This window comes from Manacus vitellinus, unplaced genomic scaffold (genome assembly GCF_001715985.3).
Source record: "Manacus vitellinus isolate BGI_N305 unplaced genomic scaffold, ASM171598v3 scaffold_2_pilon, whole genome shotgun sequence".
Taxonomy (NCBI): Eukaryota; Metazoa; Chordata; class Aves; order Passeriformes; family Pipridae; genus Manacus; species Manacus vitellinus.
The window spans coordinates 48005460-48026354 of NW_021940208.1; the positions used below are offsets into that span (position 1 = coordinate 48005460).

The window sequence follows — 20895 nt, forward strand, 5'->3', positions numbered from 1 at the left end:
GAACAGTCAGTTAGGAGACTGAACTAAATTTAACTCTAGTCCCAGTATTACATTATCTCTGAGCCAAACATTTAATGTTGAATAATTTTGTATTTGGCAAGCATTAGTCTTTGGATTTGTTTTGAAGCTGCTATTTTACTGAAATAATACTGGGGGGGTTTGTCTCTATCAGCCATTTGGGTGGGGTGAGGGGCTTTTGCGTTTGGGGGATTTTTTTCTCTTCATAAATGTTTTTAAAATAGGTTATGAAGTCCTGTAGTTAGCTACCAGAGCAAATTTGCTGAGGGTTTGTGGTTTGGGCTATTTTTTTAATCAGTCAGGTTGCATGCTTCATATATTTTTGCACGTAGCCATCTATCAATAAAAAAGGACAGGCAGGTTAATATGTGAATTTCTGGATCTTGTAGCACTGTTATATTACCAGACTTTATAACAAAATTGGAAAAATAGTTTTCCATGTAATGCTGACAACTCCTTAAGTGAGTTTATAATTTGCTATTATGATTGTGTCAATAAGAAGAGCTTGGACCATCTGATTACTTAATATTTTTTTCAAAGCAAACATATCTCACTGAGGGATCCTCTCACTCTGCATCCTAGTGACATGCTAAAATGTAAGTAATAACTCTTCCCCTACCACCTCCTGGCAAATACTCCACGCAGCGGTTTTAGTAATCCTCATGTCCTAATGAAACACCTCTTCTGTTTTCCTTTCCCTTTTATTATATTAAAGTGTTCATGTCAGTAAGACTAAAAATATAGCTGTGATTAATATGGTTGAGACTTGCATGGGTTTGCCATGTTATTAATGAAAGTTGAAAGCCTGGAAAAAATAAATGTGAGGGATTTGTGCAGCTGTTTGTGTGGTAGATAAGTTACTAGTCTGCAGTCTCTGGGATCATAGTGTACTATTAATTTGGTTTAAAGTTTGATGCCCTTAGTTAACAATATTTTATATTAAAATACAGTAATAAGCTTTTATAATCTATTCCAATTTGAGACCTACATTTGTCATAATAATCTGCTTTTGAAAGAAGACTGAACCAGGCTACTTCATCCTGGAGGCTGAAATGCTTTGACATAGTAGCCCCCAAATATGAGTACTGAGGTCAGGAAAAATTAGGATCTCAGATGAGCACTGCAGAATTAGAAGTGCTGTGGCAGTGTCCAAACAGAAAAAAATTAGAGAACTAGCCAGCAAGCCAGAAGGATTAGGGCTTACCTTATGGAGATAGTCCTGTTTGAGGGATTGCTTTGGTTTGGTTTCTAGGTTGTTTTGGTTGTGGGGCTGTTTTTTACATTTCTAATCCAACTGAAAAAAAGCATATCTAGGAAATAAACGGTAACATGGTAGTTTGGACAAGTAGAAGACAAATGTTGAAAAAGTACCTTTTGTATTTTATTCAGCTATTCATTAAGTGCTCTCTTTTGTCTAGAACTTTGAGATCTAAAACTGAAAAGCGCTTAAAAAGATTTCTATATATTTCCAGTAGAACCGCATTAGTAAGGAATATGATTTTCAAAATAAAAATATTCATCCTAAAGAAAGCAGGCATAGCTGTTGGGAAGGTCTAAATATAAGATAAATGTCAGTGTGTTCAAAAATTAAAAAGAAGAGTAATAAACATCATTCCGGTAGTCTAAAGGACAATTTCTTTTAGAAATTTCTGAAGCATTCGTACCACATTAAACAGGGAAGTGATCTTATAAATACCGATTAACTGAATTCAAGTGGGTAGAGTTAGCAGGAGAAGTTATTAGCCTATTTTAAGAAGAAGATCTGATTTCTAACAATGAGGGTACATAGTCTTTACTATTTAAGTAACTCCTACATTTACATTACCAATATACTGGATACAGGACTATAATCTCTTCTATATGTAGTGAGGGTTCATATATGACAAAAAAGTAAGACATTAAAAATGCATTTTTAATCCATTTGACTTATAAATACATCTGGCACAATATCATTATCAAAATTGGGATCTTCCCGAATTGTCTTGTTTTTAAATAAAATTCAAATATAAAGAAAAGCAGAAGAATAAAGTAAAAGGTTGATTACACATTTATCTCACGTACTAATTTATAATGCTTTCAAAGCACCCACACATTAAACCAGGGAATAACTAAATGCTGCCACCAAAGTCACTTGTCAAGTAAGGATTATTTAGAGTTAAGGTAAGTAATTCACAAACCCAAGTTGTAATATGGGTTGAATATTTTAGATCCCATAGAGCAAAACAAAAGAAATATCTGTACATGCCACATACAAATGCACAGAGTGCTTCTAAGAAGACTTTTAGCATATGTTTCTTGCATTATATTCTGTGCCATTGTATATCATGTTCCCGGCAGCTGAGGAATAATATATATGAACTCCAGTGATTTGGCAAACTATACAATTTCATTTACGGACCTTTCCAGGATTATGAAAAATCTTAGGACTGCATTTATTTACACAGCATCAACCCAACAAAGGAATGGAAATTTCCAGCAGTGGCTCCTTTATAATGCTCTTTGTTTAGGAAAAGCTACCCCAAGCCACTGTATCTTGGAGACGATGCGCCCTCGTGCTTGGGCCAGGTCCAGCTCCCACTGCCTCACAGGGCGGTCTCTCCACGCTTCCCTCCCTCTTCCGGCCGTGCTGCAGACCCCGTGAGGGCTCTCCGTGTACGGCCCCAGCCACACGGGATCCAACCCGTCCCAGTCCAGCCCCTGGTTGCTAGGAAAGCAGAACCATGTCCCAGGGGTGCCAGGCTTAGGCTGCCTCTTGGAAGGGTTGCCCTGGAGCATTCCTCTGCCATAGGGCTGTATGGGACCTCATCGACCCCCAGGGATTATATTGAACTTTATAGGGCATTATATCTCGGGGCTTTATGAGGAGCTGGGAGTGAGGGAGCAGCCCAGCTCCCCACTCTCCTTGCCCAGGACAGACTGCAGAGCTTTGAGGTGCCACCACCTAAGCTGGATCCCATTCCAGGGTGACAATGGCAGCACAGGGTGCTGCCATGCCTCTGTGCATGCTGAACTGCAGTGCTGTTAGCCCTCCCTCCGAGAACACAAGGCATTTGCTGTCGTTTCTGTTAATTAGGCAATGTATATTTCTTCCACTGCAGAGCGAAGGATTCAGGAATTTATGGTAAATTGCCACCTTTTTGGAGCTTCAGCCTTAATATAGGCTCAGATGCATCTCTATGCAAAGGTGAAGAGTGCTGATGGGCCACTGCTATGTTGTTTATCTTTTTAAAGAGTGGCCAAGTGAAATTTTAATGTGAAAACTGATGAATAAATAGAGGTCAAGAGAGCTGATATTAGTACTCAAAGTTTCTCTATACAGTTTTAGTATTTGAAAGATACTTTAGAAATGTGTTATGTGTCACAGTTGAAGGCTTTTCTCTTAGAAGGATCCATCTGGGGGCAAATTTTGAACCTTTACAATGGAGCAGAAGGGGCTGCATTGGCTAATTGCTTGTGCTATACTGGTTCCTATCTGGTGAAATCAGTCCTGAGGGAGTTATGCCAGGTGGGGAGAGAAGGAGACAGATTTTACTACACGGGGCTGCAAAAGCTTCTAAGCAGGGCAGAAACTCATACAAAATATTTTCTTGCCAACTTCTCCCCCTCCCACTCCCCAGCAGGCATTTGGTGGCTCTTAATCTGTTTTCCACCACTCATTAAAGACCTGTGTCCAAAATGTGGAGGGAGAGAGACTCGGGTGGCACTTTGATATCTCCCACAGGGAGAAGTTTCTCCATGAGCCTGGAGCAGGACAGATGCTGTGCCCCTCCATAGCCTTTCCACCTGGAGGTAGTTCCTGGAGGAGGAGGCTCCTCCTGTCCCAGGGGGCATGAGCCCTGTAGAGGGATGGCACCTCTCTGAGTTCTTTCTCAGCAAGGCACAAGCCCTCTCTCTCCTTGTTGGCTCAAGGAGATATACGCAGGGTGAGTGCCCTTGCTTTTGGAAGGGCCATGCTGTGTCGGCACATTCCCAGTCAGTCAGTGCTTTGTTATGGGCATGGAGCAGGAAGACACCCATTGCTGCAGACACCTGCCTGCCATCGTGCCAAAACCTGCTCTGCACCAAGCAACCCACCGAGGTAACTACCTACCTCCAAAATCCCTTTCTAAAAAGCATTAACAAGAACTCATGAGCCTCATTTCAATTTCCAAAGCAGTATCTAACTAGAGATGTAATGTTCTGACCAGATGGCTCTTTTAAAGGCTTACTGAGGGAATTCAGAAGCCTGTACAGCCAAAATATTGTTTCAGTTAATTTAAGTAGCAGCGGTCTTGCTGCCTTTTCACTCCTCTCTGTGCTAGCCAGCTTTTTCAGGGACCTGGAGAGGCTCTCTGCAACAGCTCTCTCAGCTGAAATAGAGAATCACAGTAAAATACGGCTGTTCAATCCTATTCAGAAAATGAACCTAAAATTAGAAAAAACAGAGAACACAAAAATACAGGCAATTCCCTTCTTGTTGGCAGAACGAGCTTCGCTATTATTATTTTTTCTCAACTGTGTTGTATTTTACAGCTACCTTTCCCCTCAGTATCAAATGCCTTTTGTGTGTCCTGTAATCAGTCATTTACTTTCAGATTAAATTTTCTATTTTATGTTTAAATTGCATCCATGACCATAAACCTCAAGTTAATTCCAAATTACTTAATTAAGGGTATCTGAGGATACTAAGGTCTTAATATTAGTTACTTTTCACTTTTCCATATAATAACCATGATGCTCACTAGGGGGAAAAAATGCATCATTGGATAGGGTTTGTCCAGGAAGCTGCTTTTGTGCTATAAAATGAAGATTTGCCTGGCAACAGCAAGCGTACTCTCTAGGATTCTTCCGTTCACGATACGTTATAAGACAGAGAATGAAAACCAGTGGAGAATATTTCCAACTTCTAAAACTTCCCTCAGTTTCTTTAATTTTATTCTTTCCTACTCAAGAGGAGCAGACAGGAAGGCAACAACTACAATGAGAAGGTAACTAAAGAAAGTGCAAAGACAGCAATAAAAATCTCCTCATGTCTGCCCTCCATTCACGGATCTTAAATAGGTTGTTTGCTCAGTGAGAGGGAGAGACTTGGGGGGCCTGAAGGAGTCTCTGGTGTTGGACCAAGCAGGATTCCCAGGCCCATCCCAGCTGAAAGGGCTGTCCCCAGTGGTTCAGGCAGCTTGGGAGACTGTAAGAGGGAAAAACAGCTTGTCTGGCTCACACAGCAGGGCAAGACCCTTATATATGTGTGAGGGTTCGAACATACTGAATCTTGAAAACCATGACACCGTTGCAAGCTCAACAAAACTGATATTTATTAACAAGAGGTGGCCAACAAAACGAACAAACCCAAAAGGGAGGAAGGAGGAGAGAAATAAGCCCCCAGCACGACCTCCCCAGTTACCCAGCTGTTGCCCATAAAGTTATCTTACCGACCTAGCATGCCTATAATTACCCATAGCAGAAGCTGCATCCTTGGAGAGTCAGTAAGTTCACAAACTGGCAGGCGTCCCTGCCAAAGGCAACGTTGTCCTTGAGGTAAAACTAGGTTCCTCCAAGAAAGAGCTATCTGCTTTTTATACAATTAATTGAGTGACCTCAACCTCTGCAGGTGTGGCCAGCACCACCAGCCAGAGGCCCTCAGTCCGAGCCCCTATTATGCAAGTGCATCCCTTCAGCGCATGCGTGAGAATTTTGGAATTCCCCGTACACATGCGCACTATGCTTCGGGGGTCTTCCCTAATTGAGTCAGGGGTCGTGACTTCCTCCCTTCTTCTTCAGTTTCTCCTTCAAATGTCCTTGGCAGACGATGAACCAATCACAGAACACCAATTAATACAGTTTATACAAGAAGCTCTCTCCCCAAGGACAAAGCTACTGTTTTATCAGTGAACTTGGCAGGGAAAGAACAAAACTTTTACAGTTGTCTGGGCCAAACACAGACCAAAAGTGTCAGCGTAAATTCACCCTGATACAATATGGGCTGGGAAAATAATATCAGGTGGAGAAGTGAAGGACCTTGTAGGTCCTTGATCTTCGTCTTTCCTGCCCTACTGTGGACTTGAAGGATCACAAAGTCCTTCCTACCTGTTGAGCTTTAGAAAGGGCTTCTTCTGCCAGAGTTCTTGTACTGCTGCTTTGGAGTTATTTGAGGCAAAAATCAGTCTCTATTTCATGTGGTTGTTGCTCTTTCTTTCTCGACCTTTTGTGTCCCTCCATATGCTCCTAGAGGTAGAAGTCTATCTCATACAAACAGGTCTGCTTCTGGCGTTACAAACTGATTTATCCTCTGAACTCACTGACTACTTCTACTCCAGTAGAAGTTTACACTGACGAAAAGAAACAAAAGGTAGTGATATTTAATGTTTTCTTCATATCAACAAAATGGCTACAGAAATTTACTGGTGTTGCTACTTGGCAGAATTCCCTCCCTGTCCATCCTTCAACAGATCACAGAGACCCACTGAGCATCTCCTCTTGCCAAAAAGATATCTTTGACAAACCTTTTCAGGAATCATTTATTTTCCTCAAAGATTTTATGTACAAGTGTCTTTCAACCTATAATACTGCTACAGAAGAGGAACAAATGTGAAGGTGTTCAAAGGAAAGGATATGGAAATATGTAGCTCAAAAAACTCTGTCCATATAGCTTGCTGTGTGTGAAGTCTTCAGTTTGTCATATGTGACTACACTAGTTATTTGGGCATTTCCTACCTATTGCAAACGTGATTAAAAAAGGCCACAGTTGTCTGTCAGCTTGCCCTGGAGGCAGGACAGGCCTGACCAGAGAGGAGGGAGAGACTTTATCTTGTTATAGTCTGGAAAACATGCTCAGTTGACCTAGATATCATTGAACACCTCCTAGCAGCTCTCTAACCTTTGGAAGTTCATTACGAGAAGGTTCAGTCATGACCCAGCTCTTTATGACAGCTCTTTGGCTAAAACTTGCAGAAGAAAAAAATTAATTAAACCTGCATTCAGCACCATCACAGCTGTTAGCTTATTTCCTGCTCTTGACTTCCCCAAAAATATGGTCTCAACCTTCTGTTTCAAGAGAAATCATTCCTTTGTACTCAGGATAATCACTCCTCCCCCAGGCACCGACCCAATGTCATTTGCTGCAACCAGAACTCTTTTCTCTTTTGTTCATTACCTGTAAGCAAACCCAAGCATTCTTTTTAAGCCCCAAAGCAAAGATTTCCAAATTTCCTCTGCAGGGAGTCACTTAAACAATGTGTGTTTTCATTAATCCCAGGGGAATTATCTTCCTGAATGCCATGCTTTTTATGGGGAACCTTTGCCATCCACCTGCTCTCTTCCCTCCTTGGAAGAGCAAATCTGCCCTTCTTGCAGAACACAAAACTCTTATTTCCTTATAACAGCTAATATAGTGCAGGATTAGAGGTAATGTTCTCAGAACCAAGCACAGTTTAGTGGGTTTATTCCTTGTATTCTATAAAACCTTTGGGTTTCAGAAGTGGGCAAGCCACTGAATTATCTTGGAAAGAATTAGTGTTTCTCAGATAACTGTGGATCAAAGATTCATCTTTGGACTTCAGGGTGCTTGTCTATATTGGTTCTCTGTTTCTCCTAGCAGGAGGTATGCAAGGTTTGCCCTGGCCAGCTGGCATCACCCATCCTGCTCGTTTCCATTTAGCCTGGCATCTGCCCACAAGTGCTGACACAGGTCACAGGGGTTGGAAAGGGACTTACATAATTACTTATTTACACAATGGCTGTATTCACACACAGGCTCTGGCCCATGCTACCAGAGCAGTGTGGGAGCTCTGTTTGACTCACGACATCTCCTAATGATGAAGGGGGTGGAGGAGAAAAGCGTGACTGGCTAGTTGGCCCCCATATGTCCATTTCCCCCAGGTCCTAGTTGCACATCCCCTCAAAAGGCAGCCAGGTAGGACAAGAAGATAACCCGACTGCCACACACTCTTTGCAGGGATTTGATCTGCAAAGGAAAGTATTGCTAGCTAAACTGTTGAGCAAAGTATTTGGAAAAAAACCCAAATCTTTATCAGTGAGGCACTATTTCTAACCCTGTCACAGCAGAGTGCTGTCAAAGGACCTCCCCTCACTTGTGAGATTGCTTGTCTTCCACTCAATAGTCTCCTAACTAGTGGCAGAGGGGTTTTTTGGCAATTTCATGAGCATTAGATAACACATATCTTGGACCTATACTTAATTCAAAATTCAGAAGCAGGTGCTTTCTTGTCCATGTTGAGGTTTCTTGGAACATTACCTTGTCTTTCTTTTCCGTTTCTTCCACTGGCCTGACTAACCAGAGTCTCCTCCATTCCAAAGCCTTACCTACTCAACAGGATCCCCTAGCACCTCCAAGCCTGCCATCTAAAAATAGCCTGACTAGATTCCCAAAATAAACTGCTTTTGAAAAAGTTGGCCGTCTTTAAACAGTGGCCTAGGACAGCCCATATACTGACACACATAACAAACTAACATAGCACTATTGGCTGTTTTTTTCATCTGATGCAAGATAATAGCTCTTTTTTATTTGTGCTGTAGACAAGCCACGGGCTTAATGTAAGCTCTTGTAATCTTTAAGAAAATCCTGGCCACTGTCACATGGGAGTTAAAGTTGTTGGCTACACGTATGATGGGATCTGGTAGAACAAGACACCAAAGGTTTGTTAGCAAAGGCTTGCCAGTGACTGAGGTAATGAATAACAACAGCAGTTGTACTGAAGGTCTGCAGTAACGCCCTTAGTGAGCTCATTGCAGTCATCAGGATGGATGTGGTTAGAGGTACAGATAACCACAGATGGAGCAAATGCTGAGGAAAAAGCCACAAGCATTCCCAGGTGCGGGAGTACATCTAATTCTTCTGTCTTGTCAGCCAGTGGGGACTAGCTCGTCTGATCATTGTCCCATATGTCCCAGAACAATTATTATTTTACTTTAATTAACTCAAATACTTTAATCCACAGCTCAGAGATAATTGTGTCACATAACTTGAGGTGCCTTAAATGTTCTGTATCTTGATGGTTTTTATCCTGCTTATTCCACTCCTTAACCCAGTGGTTTATAAGGAAACAAAAGATGGTGAAAGTAAAACCCCATGTAACACTGTCTATTATATAAAAAGGTTTCAGGACAGAAGAAGTAGTATAAAACTTTACATTCCCTGATCTTCTGGAAAAACATGAAGAGTATCTCATTTGTCATCCTATACCTCTCCTGTTGTAGTCAACATCAACACAATTCCATATATAACACAATTCCATTATACCCATGATAAACACTAGCAATAAAATTACCTGTATCATTTCTTCCCCTCTCCTTGCTCCATCAGAACATATTGATCCCCAGACAACACAGAAATCATGGACCCTGAATCCTGTCCATTTAACTTCTAGAAAGCTTCTTGCCACTAAAAAGATTATGCTCTGTTTATGAGATGGTCTTTTAGATTTACCAAGCTCTTAACTACTCTCAAAAGTTTCACAAAGCAAATGTTCCTGGATGCTGCCACACATAGACACACACAAAAAGAGGAGGTCTTCATGTTCCAGGAAACACTGCATTAATGTGTTCATCTTTTGACCAAGTCAAATAACAGACAAATAACAGGCTCTTTCTGTGACTTGATAAGTGTCATTTCTTAGAGGTAAAGGAAATCTTTAAGGATGACATAGAGATATGACAAGAGACATGTCCAAGTTCCATGACCAGAGTTGTCTTCTAAGATGTCAAAGATGACCCCTCAATTACATGTTGAACTTCGCCAGATCTGAGCTGGGTTTGGTAGTGGCTGCATTTATCCAAAAGGAAGCTCATAGGATACAAGCATAAAGTCTGCCAAACTGATGTGTTACAAAGTTTGGTTCTGCACCTCTTAAGTCTCTCCAAAGCTACCTGGAAATTTTTTGCATTAGTTATTCTTACTGCACAGCTGGATTTGCCTCCCTTTTTCATAAGCCTATATCTTCATCTCCTGACCTGTGAAAATGACTGTTCTCTGTCAACTCCACCTTATCGCTTCTCTTGTCTGTAGACTGGGTCTTTTTATCAGTTGGGGCTGACCATTCTCAATTCTATTTTTATCAAGACTATAACTTTTTGCCATTACCTTCTGAAAAAAAAAAAAAAAACAACCAAAAAAAACCAACCAACAAAGAACAAAAAACAAACAAAACAAAACAAAACCAAAACCAGCAGCTTTCTATAATTTTAATTCCCTTACAGCTATTTTCTGTATTTGCCAAGTCTTCTCTATTCCATTCTCAAAGTGCTTTAGGGCATACTGAAATTCAAAATAGAGCTGTTAAGACCTTACTCAGCATGGCCTACATCTTGCATAAATTGCTGTTACTTTTTAAAAATGCTACTACTGCTTTAACAGAGCATTAAAAGTCATTGTGAATAATACTACATGGTTCCTGGGGGGAGCAGCAGTACTGATCCTGCATCATCCAGCCTGGAGAATGTGGTCTGATACAAGAGACGGAGGTGGGGAGCGGATGACTTGGTGGGCTCTGTGGGCAGCTGCAGTAGGCAGACAGAGAGAAGAGGAGCTAGATGAGTCTGCTGCCTTTCTCTTCCTCTGCCCTTACAGAGCTATCCAGAAGGAAATACCTTGAGTCTTTCCTTGCTCGTCAGTCAGTTAGAAGGACTCTTAGCTAGTCTGCACCATGACCCAAATGGGAAATGCTGCCCATTCACTTTCTTCCTCGATTCCTCCCTGACAGAATGATCTCCCTTGATCTGCCCTGACGGAAGCATAGAGTGATCAGGCTGAAGGAGCAGAGAGGCTGTACAAATACAAACCCTTCTGCTGTGTTGTACTGATTTCACAGCTGTACAGTGTGGACCAGCCAAAGCGCCCTCACAGCTCCCATACGCTACAGACTGATGAGTGCCAAAAGTCACCCTATTTCTCACAGGGCTTTGCCTTCAGCACATTCACTGTGTGGCTGCATGAAGGATAGCACTGGATAGGTACAACAGAATACACACTGCATTGCTTAAAATAGGGCAGAGTCTTTGGTCCACAAAGCCACTCCTTCTCATAAGGGCAGCACTTTCATATGCTGTTTGGTGAGTGCTGCAGTTGTCCTCCATTCCCTAACTTCTCTTCCAACTCGAGTTACTTGCACCCATGCACCATTACCCAGAGGCTGCACCCACCACCTTTGACACTGCCTCCTAGCCGCTCCTTCTCCCAGGTTCTCCATCAGCTTTTACCTGGAGGGACTGTCTCTTCCCAGGGCTGGTCTGACACATTTGATTAGCCTGATTGGAGGGTCCCTCTACAGGTTCCTGAAAAGGCTCCCACTGAATGATTTATATGGTGACATGGCAAGCAAGGGCTACAGCCCCCAAACACGATGGATGCAAACCTCAGCCTTGCACTACCCACCTGCCATTGTTCCCATTCATGCTGCAAGCTTCCTTATGAACAGACCCTTGGTCCCATAGTTGAACTACTGGAAATCTAAGTACAGGCTGGAAGTGTGAGATTGTTAAGAAAATTAGCCAAAAAGACAATTTAGATCTATGACTAAATTAATCCCCAGATTAATGCTATCAAAGCAAATGGTGTTTATAGGAAGTCTTGTTTTCTTTATATTCATGCGAGAGAAAATCAAAAGAATGCTAAAGGCAAATTTCATCTAGCAGAATTGGAAAAGAGAGCATGGGGACAAAGCTGTAATTACTGGTATTTCCTATCTGTTGAAACATGTGGGTGGAAAGAGAGTCAGTGAATAGAGTATATTCAATAGCATTAAAATCGGTTTCTTTTTCTGGACTTTAGCTCAACACTGCAAATTAGCAGGGAGAAAATAAGCCTCAGAGTGAACAGGCAGAGAAGCCAACTTCATGTTACCCTTTACTGTTAGAAAAGAAAAAAAAAAGAGGGGGGCATTTTTTCCTTCAAGAATTCAAATCCTAGCAACCCGAAGTACAGCTGCACACTGACAAGCAGGGAACATACAGCAGTTCTCAAGTGGTTCAGTGTTCATGTGTCCACATACACAGTTATCCTGGTTTCCTTTCTAAACATGTTATTTTAATGAAGAGAGAACAAGCATGCTGTTTAATTAACTCTTCCTTTGTAAAAAAGACATACTGACCTAGATTCATTGTGCTACAACTTAGGCACCTTGCAGAGGTATCTGACTTCAAATCATCCTGTATCCAGTCAGTGGAAGGGATAAGACCCTCCCAGTCATGATTTGGACTACCAGAGATCAGAACTGATATTGCTAGGCACCCATCTCTTTCTGAAAACTATTGCTGGTACTTAGGATAACTGAGCTCCTTTCACAAAACTGAGAAGGTTAATGCCAGACCTCAACATATTTCTACCTGTCACTGTCATCCGCATGCAAATTTCTCCTGTAAGCCATAGCTGTTACTGAATTACCTTTCTCTTTACTTTGCTACTGAACTGGCTGTTACTGAATAGGCATTACTGAATGGCTGTAGAAAAAAGGCATAATTAAAATATGTTTTTCTTACAGTTAAAAAAATGTATCTTGCAGTTTGAGATCACTGTGTAGACCTGATTATCCTGAATAAATCCTATGTCATAAAATATTTACTTAGTTCCTAATTTATTTTCACAATAGCTCATAAATTGAATAGTTTGAGGCTGCATTTTCTGTAAAGGTTTAAAAGTGAAAATTACTGATATGTAGCTAAAATAAATTATTAATTTACTAATGTAAATTAGTAAATAATAATATTACTGTTGGTGTTGTTGGGGTAAAGTAGGATTAGTTGTTTGCTTTGTAAACAAAAAAATTCAATTTGAAGCATCAACCTTTGAGTATTTCTGTCATTCCAGTTATTCTCCAAATCTACCTAAAATATTGCACACTATAGTAGGAAAATCTACTTTGAATAAAGTAGTTTTTACTATTAGGTTTTCAATGGCTTTAATACACTGTTCTAACACACAACAATATTGATTTGTATTAGATTACTGTTTAAGGTGGATTTTTGTCTTAAATATTCCAGAATGTGATTTAGTATTTAATTAATACTTCAGTCAAACTAGATATGCCACTGGAGCAACACATTTCCTAAACATTTTTGTGAAAGGATTATATTTTCATCTTACTTACTGGAGTCCTCTACTTAATGATTATCAAGTCTCAAATGAAAACCAGAAAACAATAAATGGCTTGTTCTCCTCTGCATTTCTCTCACTACGCGTTCACAGGCACACATGCTGCTATCATTCTTACCCTGTTCCTGATCAGCCTCGCTCACTGTCAAATCTAGGACCAGCCTGTGATCCCGTATGGATTGCAGCAGGGCATTAAAAGTGTGCACAGTGCTTCACAGAGACGCCCTATGCAATGCTGGGGCCAGGTCCTCAGTTCTGAATTCTTCAGGGTCGGGATTTCGTATTTGTATTTGGTTTTTTGGGGTTTGTTGGTTTTTGTGTGTTTATTCAAATGTGCCAAAGTACTGTTAGAATTGCAAATAAGTTGGGGTTTTTTGTCTACTGAACTTCAGCACATTTTAATGCAGTGTTTTGTCTTCCAAATCCTACCTCAGCAACACGTGTAGATTAAAGCATCCAAAGAAATAAGTCAGGTTTGGCCCTATTTAAAACATATGTCTTCTGTTTAAATTTTAACTATGATTCCCAATTAATTGTTTTAAACTTGTCACCATGGTACCCACAAAAAATTCTTAGGAATACAAAGTGACTTTTGAAACCTGTCCTGGCTCTCAGATCACCACCGCTGAGACACAGAGTAGTCTGCATCCATTTGGGGAAATTCCCTATATGTGGTGCTCAGGTGGGCTTTACCTTGGCTCCAGAACAGATTCGGGCAATATTATTGTGCCATCCACTTTTTTTTTTCAGCTTTCATCCCAGTTCCTGGCTTTCAGCACAGGCCCGGCCTATCTTAACACCAGAGACCTAATGGAGAGGTGAAACAGCAGCACAGCCTAGCAAACCCCCAAGTAAAGAAAACTTCCCTCCATCCCCACAAACACCCATTGCTGTTCCCTGACAAAGATAACTTTTCTGGCTTTTCCTTCTGTCTGTAGGCAGTTTCGTGCTGACCCTGTGGCACAGTCCCGGATCAATGCTGGAGGTGGGGAGCAGAGCTGCCCCCCAGGTGCTGTGTCTGCCAGCCCCTCTCTCCAGCTGGCATGCACAGCCTTGCTGCTCTTGGCCTCAGTGTCTGCCAGCTAGAGAGGCTGAAACAGGCTGGCTGCACACTGGGCTTCTCTTTTCTCTCTCTTTTTACCTCCTCTTTGGAGCACTTCTTGCTCTCCGCATTTCTTTAAATGCACTTGCCCCGTCTCGGTTAGTTTGTCTCCTAAAACTTGTTCAGGATTATTGTGGGAGCTGCTGTTTCTTGGCAAACAAATGTGTCTTTAAAGAACAAGACAAGCCAACTACAATTTCCAGAGGTCTCTCAGGAAGTTTATATTCTCTCTTTTCCAGGGAGCGTTTACTTTCCACGGGAGCATGATCGACATGCCATTACTGAAGCAGGCACAGAACATTGTTACGCTTGCCACAGCGATCAAGAAAAAATGAGCTGGTAAATGAAGCTCTCGCCATGGGGCCCCAGTAGCTGTTTTTAAAGATGACTATAATACTTGGAGGGTGTGGGGGGGAAATTAAAGATGTCAAGCTTAAGCAGAAATTCATTTCCATTTTGCAGATCTGTCATAGTTTGCTTGCCAGAATAGCTAATTACTAAAATTATTCCTGACTCAAACCACTGCTCGCTCCTGCATGGCCCATGTTCTACTCATAGCCTGTGACAAAGTTACATCACCAACTGTGTGACATCACGATAATTACTACAAATGTAGGATTATGACTTCACTGAAGGAGAAAGGTGAAACAAACTCTGAGCTCTGTTGAAAGAGCAGACAAAAACTGATTCAATTGCTTCTATTTCTATCTGTGCTTCTTCCCACTCTGCTGCAGAACTCATGGCAGAAAGGGCAAAACCTCAAATGATTAGGCATCAGTTGAAATAATTGCAATGAAAATCTTTACCTTGTGTGAGCTTTGCATCCCCCACACACCACCCTTCTGTAAATGTGCAACAGCCATTAAAAATATTGCTCCAACAGTGTGGGACTCTTGACTTTTTTCTCTTTTTTTAAGTGGTCTCTATTCAGAGAGTTTCCTCCTGGAAGCATCCAGCCCGAGAAAGGTTGGACGGCAATAAACTTGTAGTTTTCGGAGACACAATGCAGCAGAACTCGTGCATATGGTCTCGAGTCAGATTTACATCACATTAGGGATACGGCTACAGATCATGTGGGCTGTGTGGTTAACGGGCTTAGTAAAGCTGTTTTGAAGAGGTTAACCCAGCTTGTAGTAAGGGTAAATAAACATAACAACCAGGCATTGTCCTCTATTCAGCATGTACTCTTATATGGAGGGCTAAAGGGTATTGAAGCTGCAGAGGATCAACTTGTGGTTGCCAGAGGACTCCAATGAAGTTTGAAACACCAACAATCAGAGATTTTGTTTCTGTTCCTCATTAAATCATGAGCTTTTGTGCTCAGACTATGAACGACTGTTCTTTAAGAAATTAACAGAATGGGAAGTTTTAAACTATGCACCAACCTTTTCATGACCTACACAGCAGCAATGCTGCTGCACTTAGACAAACACTGCGGGGAAGGCTGTTCTGTTTCTTTAAAACTGTAAATAGAAAACAGTTGTTTTTTAGTTTCATTTCTCACTACCTCCATGGCCTCACGTATGGAGCCACAGTGCCTTACTCCTCCCGTCTCCTCGCTTAGCATGTTTCCCCTTCGTCTCCGAGCAGCGATTTCAATCATTTTGGGTTATTTTTGGTTTAATTGAGGGAGAGGAAAGGGGAGGAGGAAGAATCCCACCGACAGGCCCGCGTGGAAGCAGCGAGGGAAGGGAGCGCGGGGGCGGCGGGAGCGCCTCTCCGCGGCCCCCCCGGGAACGGCGGGGACCGGGTGGAGACCGGCCCGGGAGCGGCGTAAGAGCGGAGCGGAGGGCGGCCCCCCCGGGATTGGACCATGGAGCCCGCCTCCCCGCTCCTCCGGGAGGCTCCGGGCGGCAGAGACCCCCGTCGCAGCCCTCCGCGGAGTCTGGGGATGAGCAGCGTGGGCCGACCGCCCTCTCCCTCCCTCCACCCGAGTCCCGTCCGAGGGCGCTGCGCCGGCGGATCCCTTACAGCGCGGGGACCTCCGGGCTAATCTGATTAATTAAAGACTAACTGCTTATATTGCAGCTCCCCCCCATCCCCGTGCGTTTCAGGACACCCTCCGTTATTAATTCCAGGCTGACTAAATTATGGGCAGCACTATTAAAACATTATCAGAACTAATGAGAAACAATTACTTAGGAGATGAGCTGGGACGAGCCGGAGCCGGGCACGCGTGTCGTTATCCCTGCAGATTGCGTTAATAAATCATCAGGTGCACGGCAAGGCGGCGGCGAGGCCCGGCGCGGGGGACGGAGGATAAGATATACGAGATAATGGTTGTTTGGGGTTGGGGTTTTTTGGTTGGTGGTTTGTTGCGGTTAATTTTTTTTCTGCTTTTTTGGCATAATTTTTTCATTAATCTCAATAGGACGCGTGCGGTGTAGATGGTTTTATTCCCTTAATATCGCGCCGGAAGGTGGGGGTGGGGGGGGGTGTCGAGGAAGGAGGATTTCAAAAAATAATGTCTTCATTGTTTTACTGAAGTCTTAATGACAAGGCGTGACAAGCCCGCGGGAGCTGCGCGGTCGCGCAGGCCACCGAGGGGGCAGCGGAGGAACCCCCGTACCCCCCCCCTTCCCGAGCTCGCCACCTCCTCTCCCTCGTCAGACTGAAGGAATATGAATATTCCCTCCCGAGGTGTTTCCGCGCACCCTCCCGCCTTCGCCGCTGAGTGCTTAAAGAACTTCATGACCCGTACGCGGACAAATCGAATATGCAAATAAAATGCTGGATATATTCAGATTTTTCCTTAAAATTCCCTGACACCCACCCCTCCATCGGAAAATCCTACTTCCATTTAACAGCCTTAACGATTTTTGCTTTATCAAAAATAAAATCCGATTTATTTGGCTTTTCCGTTTACTTTCCAAAGCTTTCCGTGATTTTCCGGCTTTATTCTTCTCCTCTTTCTTTCTTTTTCTTTCTCTCTTTTTCTTTCCCGCCTGGTGCTAGGCAAGCAATTGATGAAACAAAACAGATTATAAGATTAGCAGCAGGATTTTATGCATATTAATGATAGGGAAGGGCACCGAATGGGTTTGTAATTGCAGATCTTGCGCTTGGGATTGGGAACTGTAGCCCTGCTACAGCAAAGACCCCCCTGTGAGGTTTTCACATTGGAACTTAGGGGAAAAGTGAAAAAGTAATTACCAGAGCACAACACTGAAATGTTAAAGCACTTATTCTTTCTTTCAGCGTTCTGTTTTAAAGGGGGAAAACGGGCAAAATGGAAAATAAATTACTTTCAAATAAGTAGGTTAGCACCTGAATGCTGGTGCGCATTTTCCCGGCTTTTTTTTTTTTCCCTTCTCTTTCTCTCCTTTTTTTTTTTTCAAATTCTAGCCATTATTTAGCAAGACATTTGTTTCTGAACCGACCATCCAAGCAGTAGAAAAGGGGGAAGGGAAGGCAGAGAGACCTCAGGAACACAAGGGCACTGCGCCTGTAAGGTTTGAAACAAATATCACTAGGAAAGCTGTTCACAGCCGGGGATGGAAATTTAGAGGGATTTTTGGGGTGGCTTTTTGGTTTGGTTTGGTTTTTTTGGTTACTTGGGTTTGGGTTTGGTTTGATTTGAAATCGGGGCTTAAAAGAAAAAGATTATTTTGGTTTCCTCTTCGACACGAGCATCAAACGGTATTTTAGCAATGGATGTATTTCAGAATCACAAAGCCCTTCCAGGAACGACGTATTCCTTGCCATATCGAGAAGTAACCTCACACTGAATTTTAACTCTTAATAAGAGTTTTGCCTTGTTTCTTGACTTGCTTCAGTCCGTCTCCTCTGAGCTTAAGTCTTCCTAAACTCTGGATTTTTGCGCTTCAAACCCAGTGCTCCTTTACTGACTTTCCTAATACTTCTTTCCCGTGATTAACAGCCAAAGATGGCTTAGCTTTAATGGCACCTACCCGCGCTTATTGTTTTAATTCTGTTTTCAACGGAAAATCAATGTATCTGGTGGAAATTAGACTTTGAAAACTTTTTTTTAACGAGCCAATAAAACGAAGTATCTGCTCCTCGGGCAGTAATTTCTGATTACGAATTGGAGGGGGAAAGGAGGCCGGGGCGGGGGGGGAACTAACTTGGACCACATTTCATTCATCCCATCCCTCCAACTCTCTTCTGCCACTTTCACCTCCCTCAAGTTCAGATCATGGCAAAGCCCCGAGACAGGGCTAGCTTACAACGACTATTTTAAAGATAAAAAAGTGGGAAGAAGGGAATAAAAGCCCGTACGGGCAAGTATACCATTTGCTATTTTTCCCCGTTGCTGGGGCTGGGGAGCCGCGCATCCCGCGGAGGGCAGCCCCGGGGAGCAGCGCCCGGAGAGGAGGGCGGCTGCGGGTCGGTTCGGAGTGCTGGCATTTGCACGAGGTGCCCGAAGACGGGAGGGGTGTCCTCCCCACCCAGGGTCGAGAAGCTGCCAGCAGCGCCCGGGGCGGCAGAAGTGAGACCCCTGCAGCGCTCCGCACTGCCGCGGGACCGCCGGGATGCAGCCGCGACACCGGTGGGTGGGGATGGAGGGATGGGTGGAGGGCGGTCCCTGGCCCCGCAGGGATCAAGACAGCCCCACGCCTTCCTGGGCTTCTGCCAGGAGCCCTGGACACCAAGGAGAAAGGGAAGGAAGCAAGGGGAGGGGGAAGGAAGGAGGAAGAAGAATGAGGTCCTTCAATGACACTCATTACTCTGCCACCAGAATGGTCTCCTCCAGCCACTGTCATGCCCACAACACCCCTTCAATCAGGACCAGGGTGCCCATGAAAAGGCCAGCTGCAGAGTGGTACAAACACACCATCCTGGCACCAATGGTGCCTGCAAGGGACAGTGAAGAAATTAGTGCCCTCTATTTCCATCACACATTCCCTCCCCCCACTCAGTCTTCTTGTCCTCTTGGTGCACCCCAAAACTCCCTTCGACTCCCAGGACTGGATGTCCCTCACTGGGAACAGAATGGGGTCTTTTCTCCTCACATTGGGATGTAGGTAATGGAATGCAGAGCAGAAATGTCCTACATGTGCCCACACTGCAAGCAGGGGAGAGATCAGACAGCCTCACTATGTTTAGGGTTATTGCTTCTCCAATTAAGTCTGAAGCTCCCAATCTATGATAGCAAAGCCAATAACATGAAGTGCTGCTCAGAATGATGTCTTCAGAAATGCAAGAGGTGCTGTTCCTAAGCTGTTGTAGGTGCCCACTGCCTGCTGGCATTATTTGAAGCTGATCATCCTGATGAGAATGAGGAGTGATAAATGCTTATACTACCTTCTTGGGCCTCTGTAGTTTAAAGTCTGGCTCCATGTAGCTTTGTGTCTTATGTTTAGAATTTTATTCCTACTTCTTCCAGTGCTGTTAATGTTATTAAAGCTGTGCTATCAAGCACACATACCAGTTTAGAATTTTCTGAAGTGAAGCTTGCTGAAGGTAAAAAGCCTTGTCTCTGTGTGAGAAATGCCTGCAAAAGCCTAGAATTTATGGCAGACCGTCATGCTGGGAAGACCTGGTGTAGTCTTCCTGATAAGTATTTTAATTCCTGGCTTGCTTTTGCAGTAGTCCCTAATATATAGTAGAGTTTTTGCAGGTCTGGTACTCTATGGGATGCCACTGGAAATGCTGCATGTTAACTCTGCATGCTCTGTCCTGTGTAAAAATGCAGCTCAGTCAGCAGTGCACATATCACTGCAAATCTGACCATCACTGACAGACTTGCCTCCAGATTTCTCACCAAGAGGTCTATGTTTGTATAACACAGAATTAAACACTTGTAAGTGAAGGAGAAACCAGTGGCAGTGGATGTGCAAGGGCTGCCTGGTCACATCACTAGTGTTGCTGTTTGAGAGCACAGGCTGGGGAACAAAATCACTTCCACCCTCTTCAATCATCAGCACTTGGGTCCCCAGTGAAGAATCTGTGTTTTACTTTGAACTACTGAGAGAAGGTGCCCCAGGTCTATGGTACTTGGTGGGAGTTCAGGGAAGGGCTATGGTCTCTTGCCCACGAGATGCCCAAGAAGGAGCTCACCCTGCAGAGGCTGCCCGTCCCTGCCCGCCCTGAGGCAGTGCCGTCAGTGCCTCAACCTCACACTCGAGTGGCTTCTGGGGTACATATGAAAGCATACCTGCTCATCTGAAAGCATTCATGCACTTTCAACATCATGACTTCACTCAGAGACCACTTAAAATATGTAGTAGGTAGAGACATCTATTGCTTTCTTTACAATCAGTTTTGAAAAAAACAGCTCCTCCTGAAAGAAAAGGCCAGTTCTGTGCTGATGGCAAAATCTCTATTGAGGCAGTTCTAAGGTTTTGCAAAGAGTTACAGAATCCAGAGACAAACTGGGTTAACTGACTTCACTATGTGGATTAATTGGTGTCTAATATTTTGTTGAATTTTAAGGATATGCCTTAATTTACAGAAAAAGGCACATAGTAAGTTCAGTAATAAAAGGTAACTATGTCTCTACATTGTTGCTATATTAGGCAATTCTTTGGTCAATATTTAACTAGCATTTGTTAAAGCGGGTGTGTGAGAGCAATACGTACAGTGCATATTTACTGTCAAAGCCTGAGGAAGTAAGTGTGACTTTGTGCCTAGATTTTCCTACAGTGTACACACTCCCAAATATAGGCAGACAGAGAAAACTGGAAGGTTGTCCCATTTCACGTGGAGAAGAGATGTAAAGACCGGTGCT

At 43.2% G+C, this 20895-nt stretch overlaps 1 protein-coding gene across 2 annotated transcripts in view; it reads left to right on the forward strand.

Annotated features, from left to right (window-relative positions):
* The window catches only part of CLYBL (citrate lyase beta like), a 128767-nt gene extending 113678 nt beyond the window's left edge, over positions 1 to 15089 (forward strand). The window contains exons 8-9 of one of the 2 annotated variants that reach the window (XM_018071519.2): positions 559 to 614; positions 14444 to 14610. In XM_018071519.2, coding sequence (XP_017927008.1) covers positions 559 to 600 — 42 coding nt within the window. In that variant the 3' untranslated portion in view covers positions 601 to 614; positions 14444 to 14610. Of the gene's footprint in view, positions 1 to 558; positions 615 to 14443 lie in introns of both variants that reach the window. The other variant, XM_018071518.2, reaches the window with a different exon arrangement.
* Positions 15090 to 20895: the final 5806 nt, after the last annotated feature.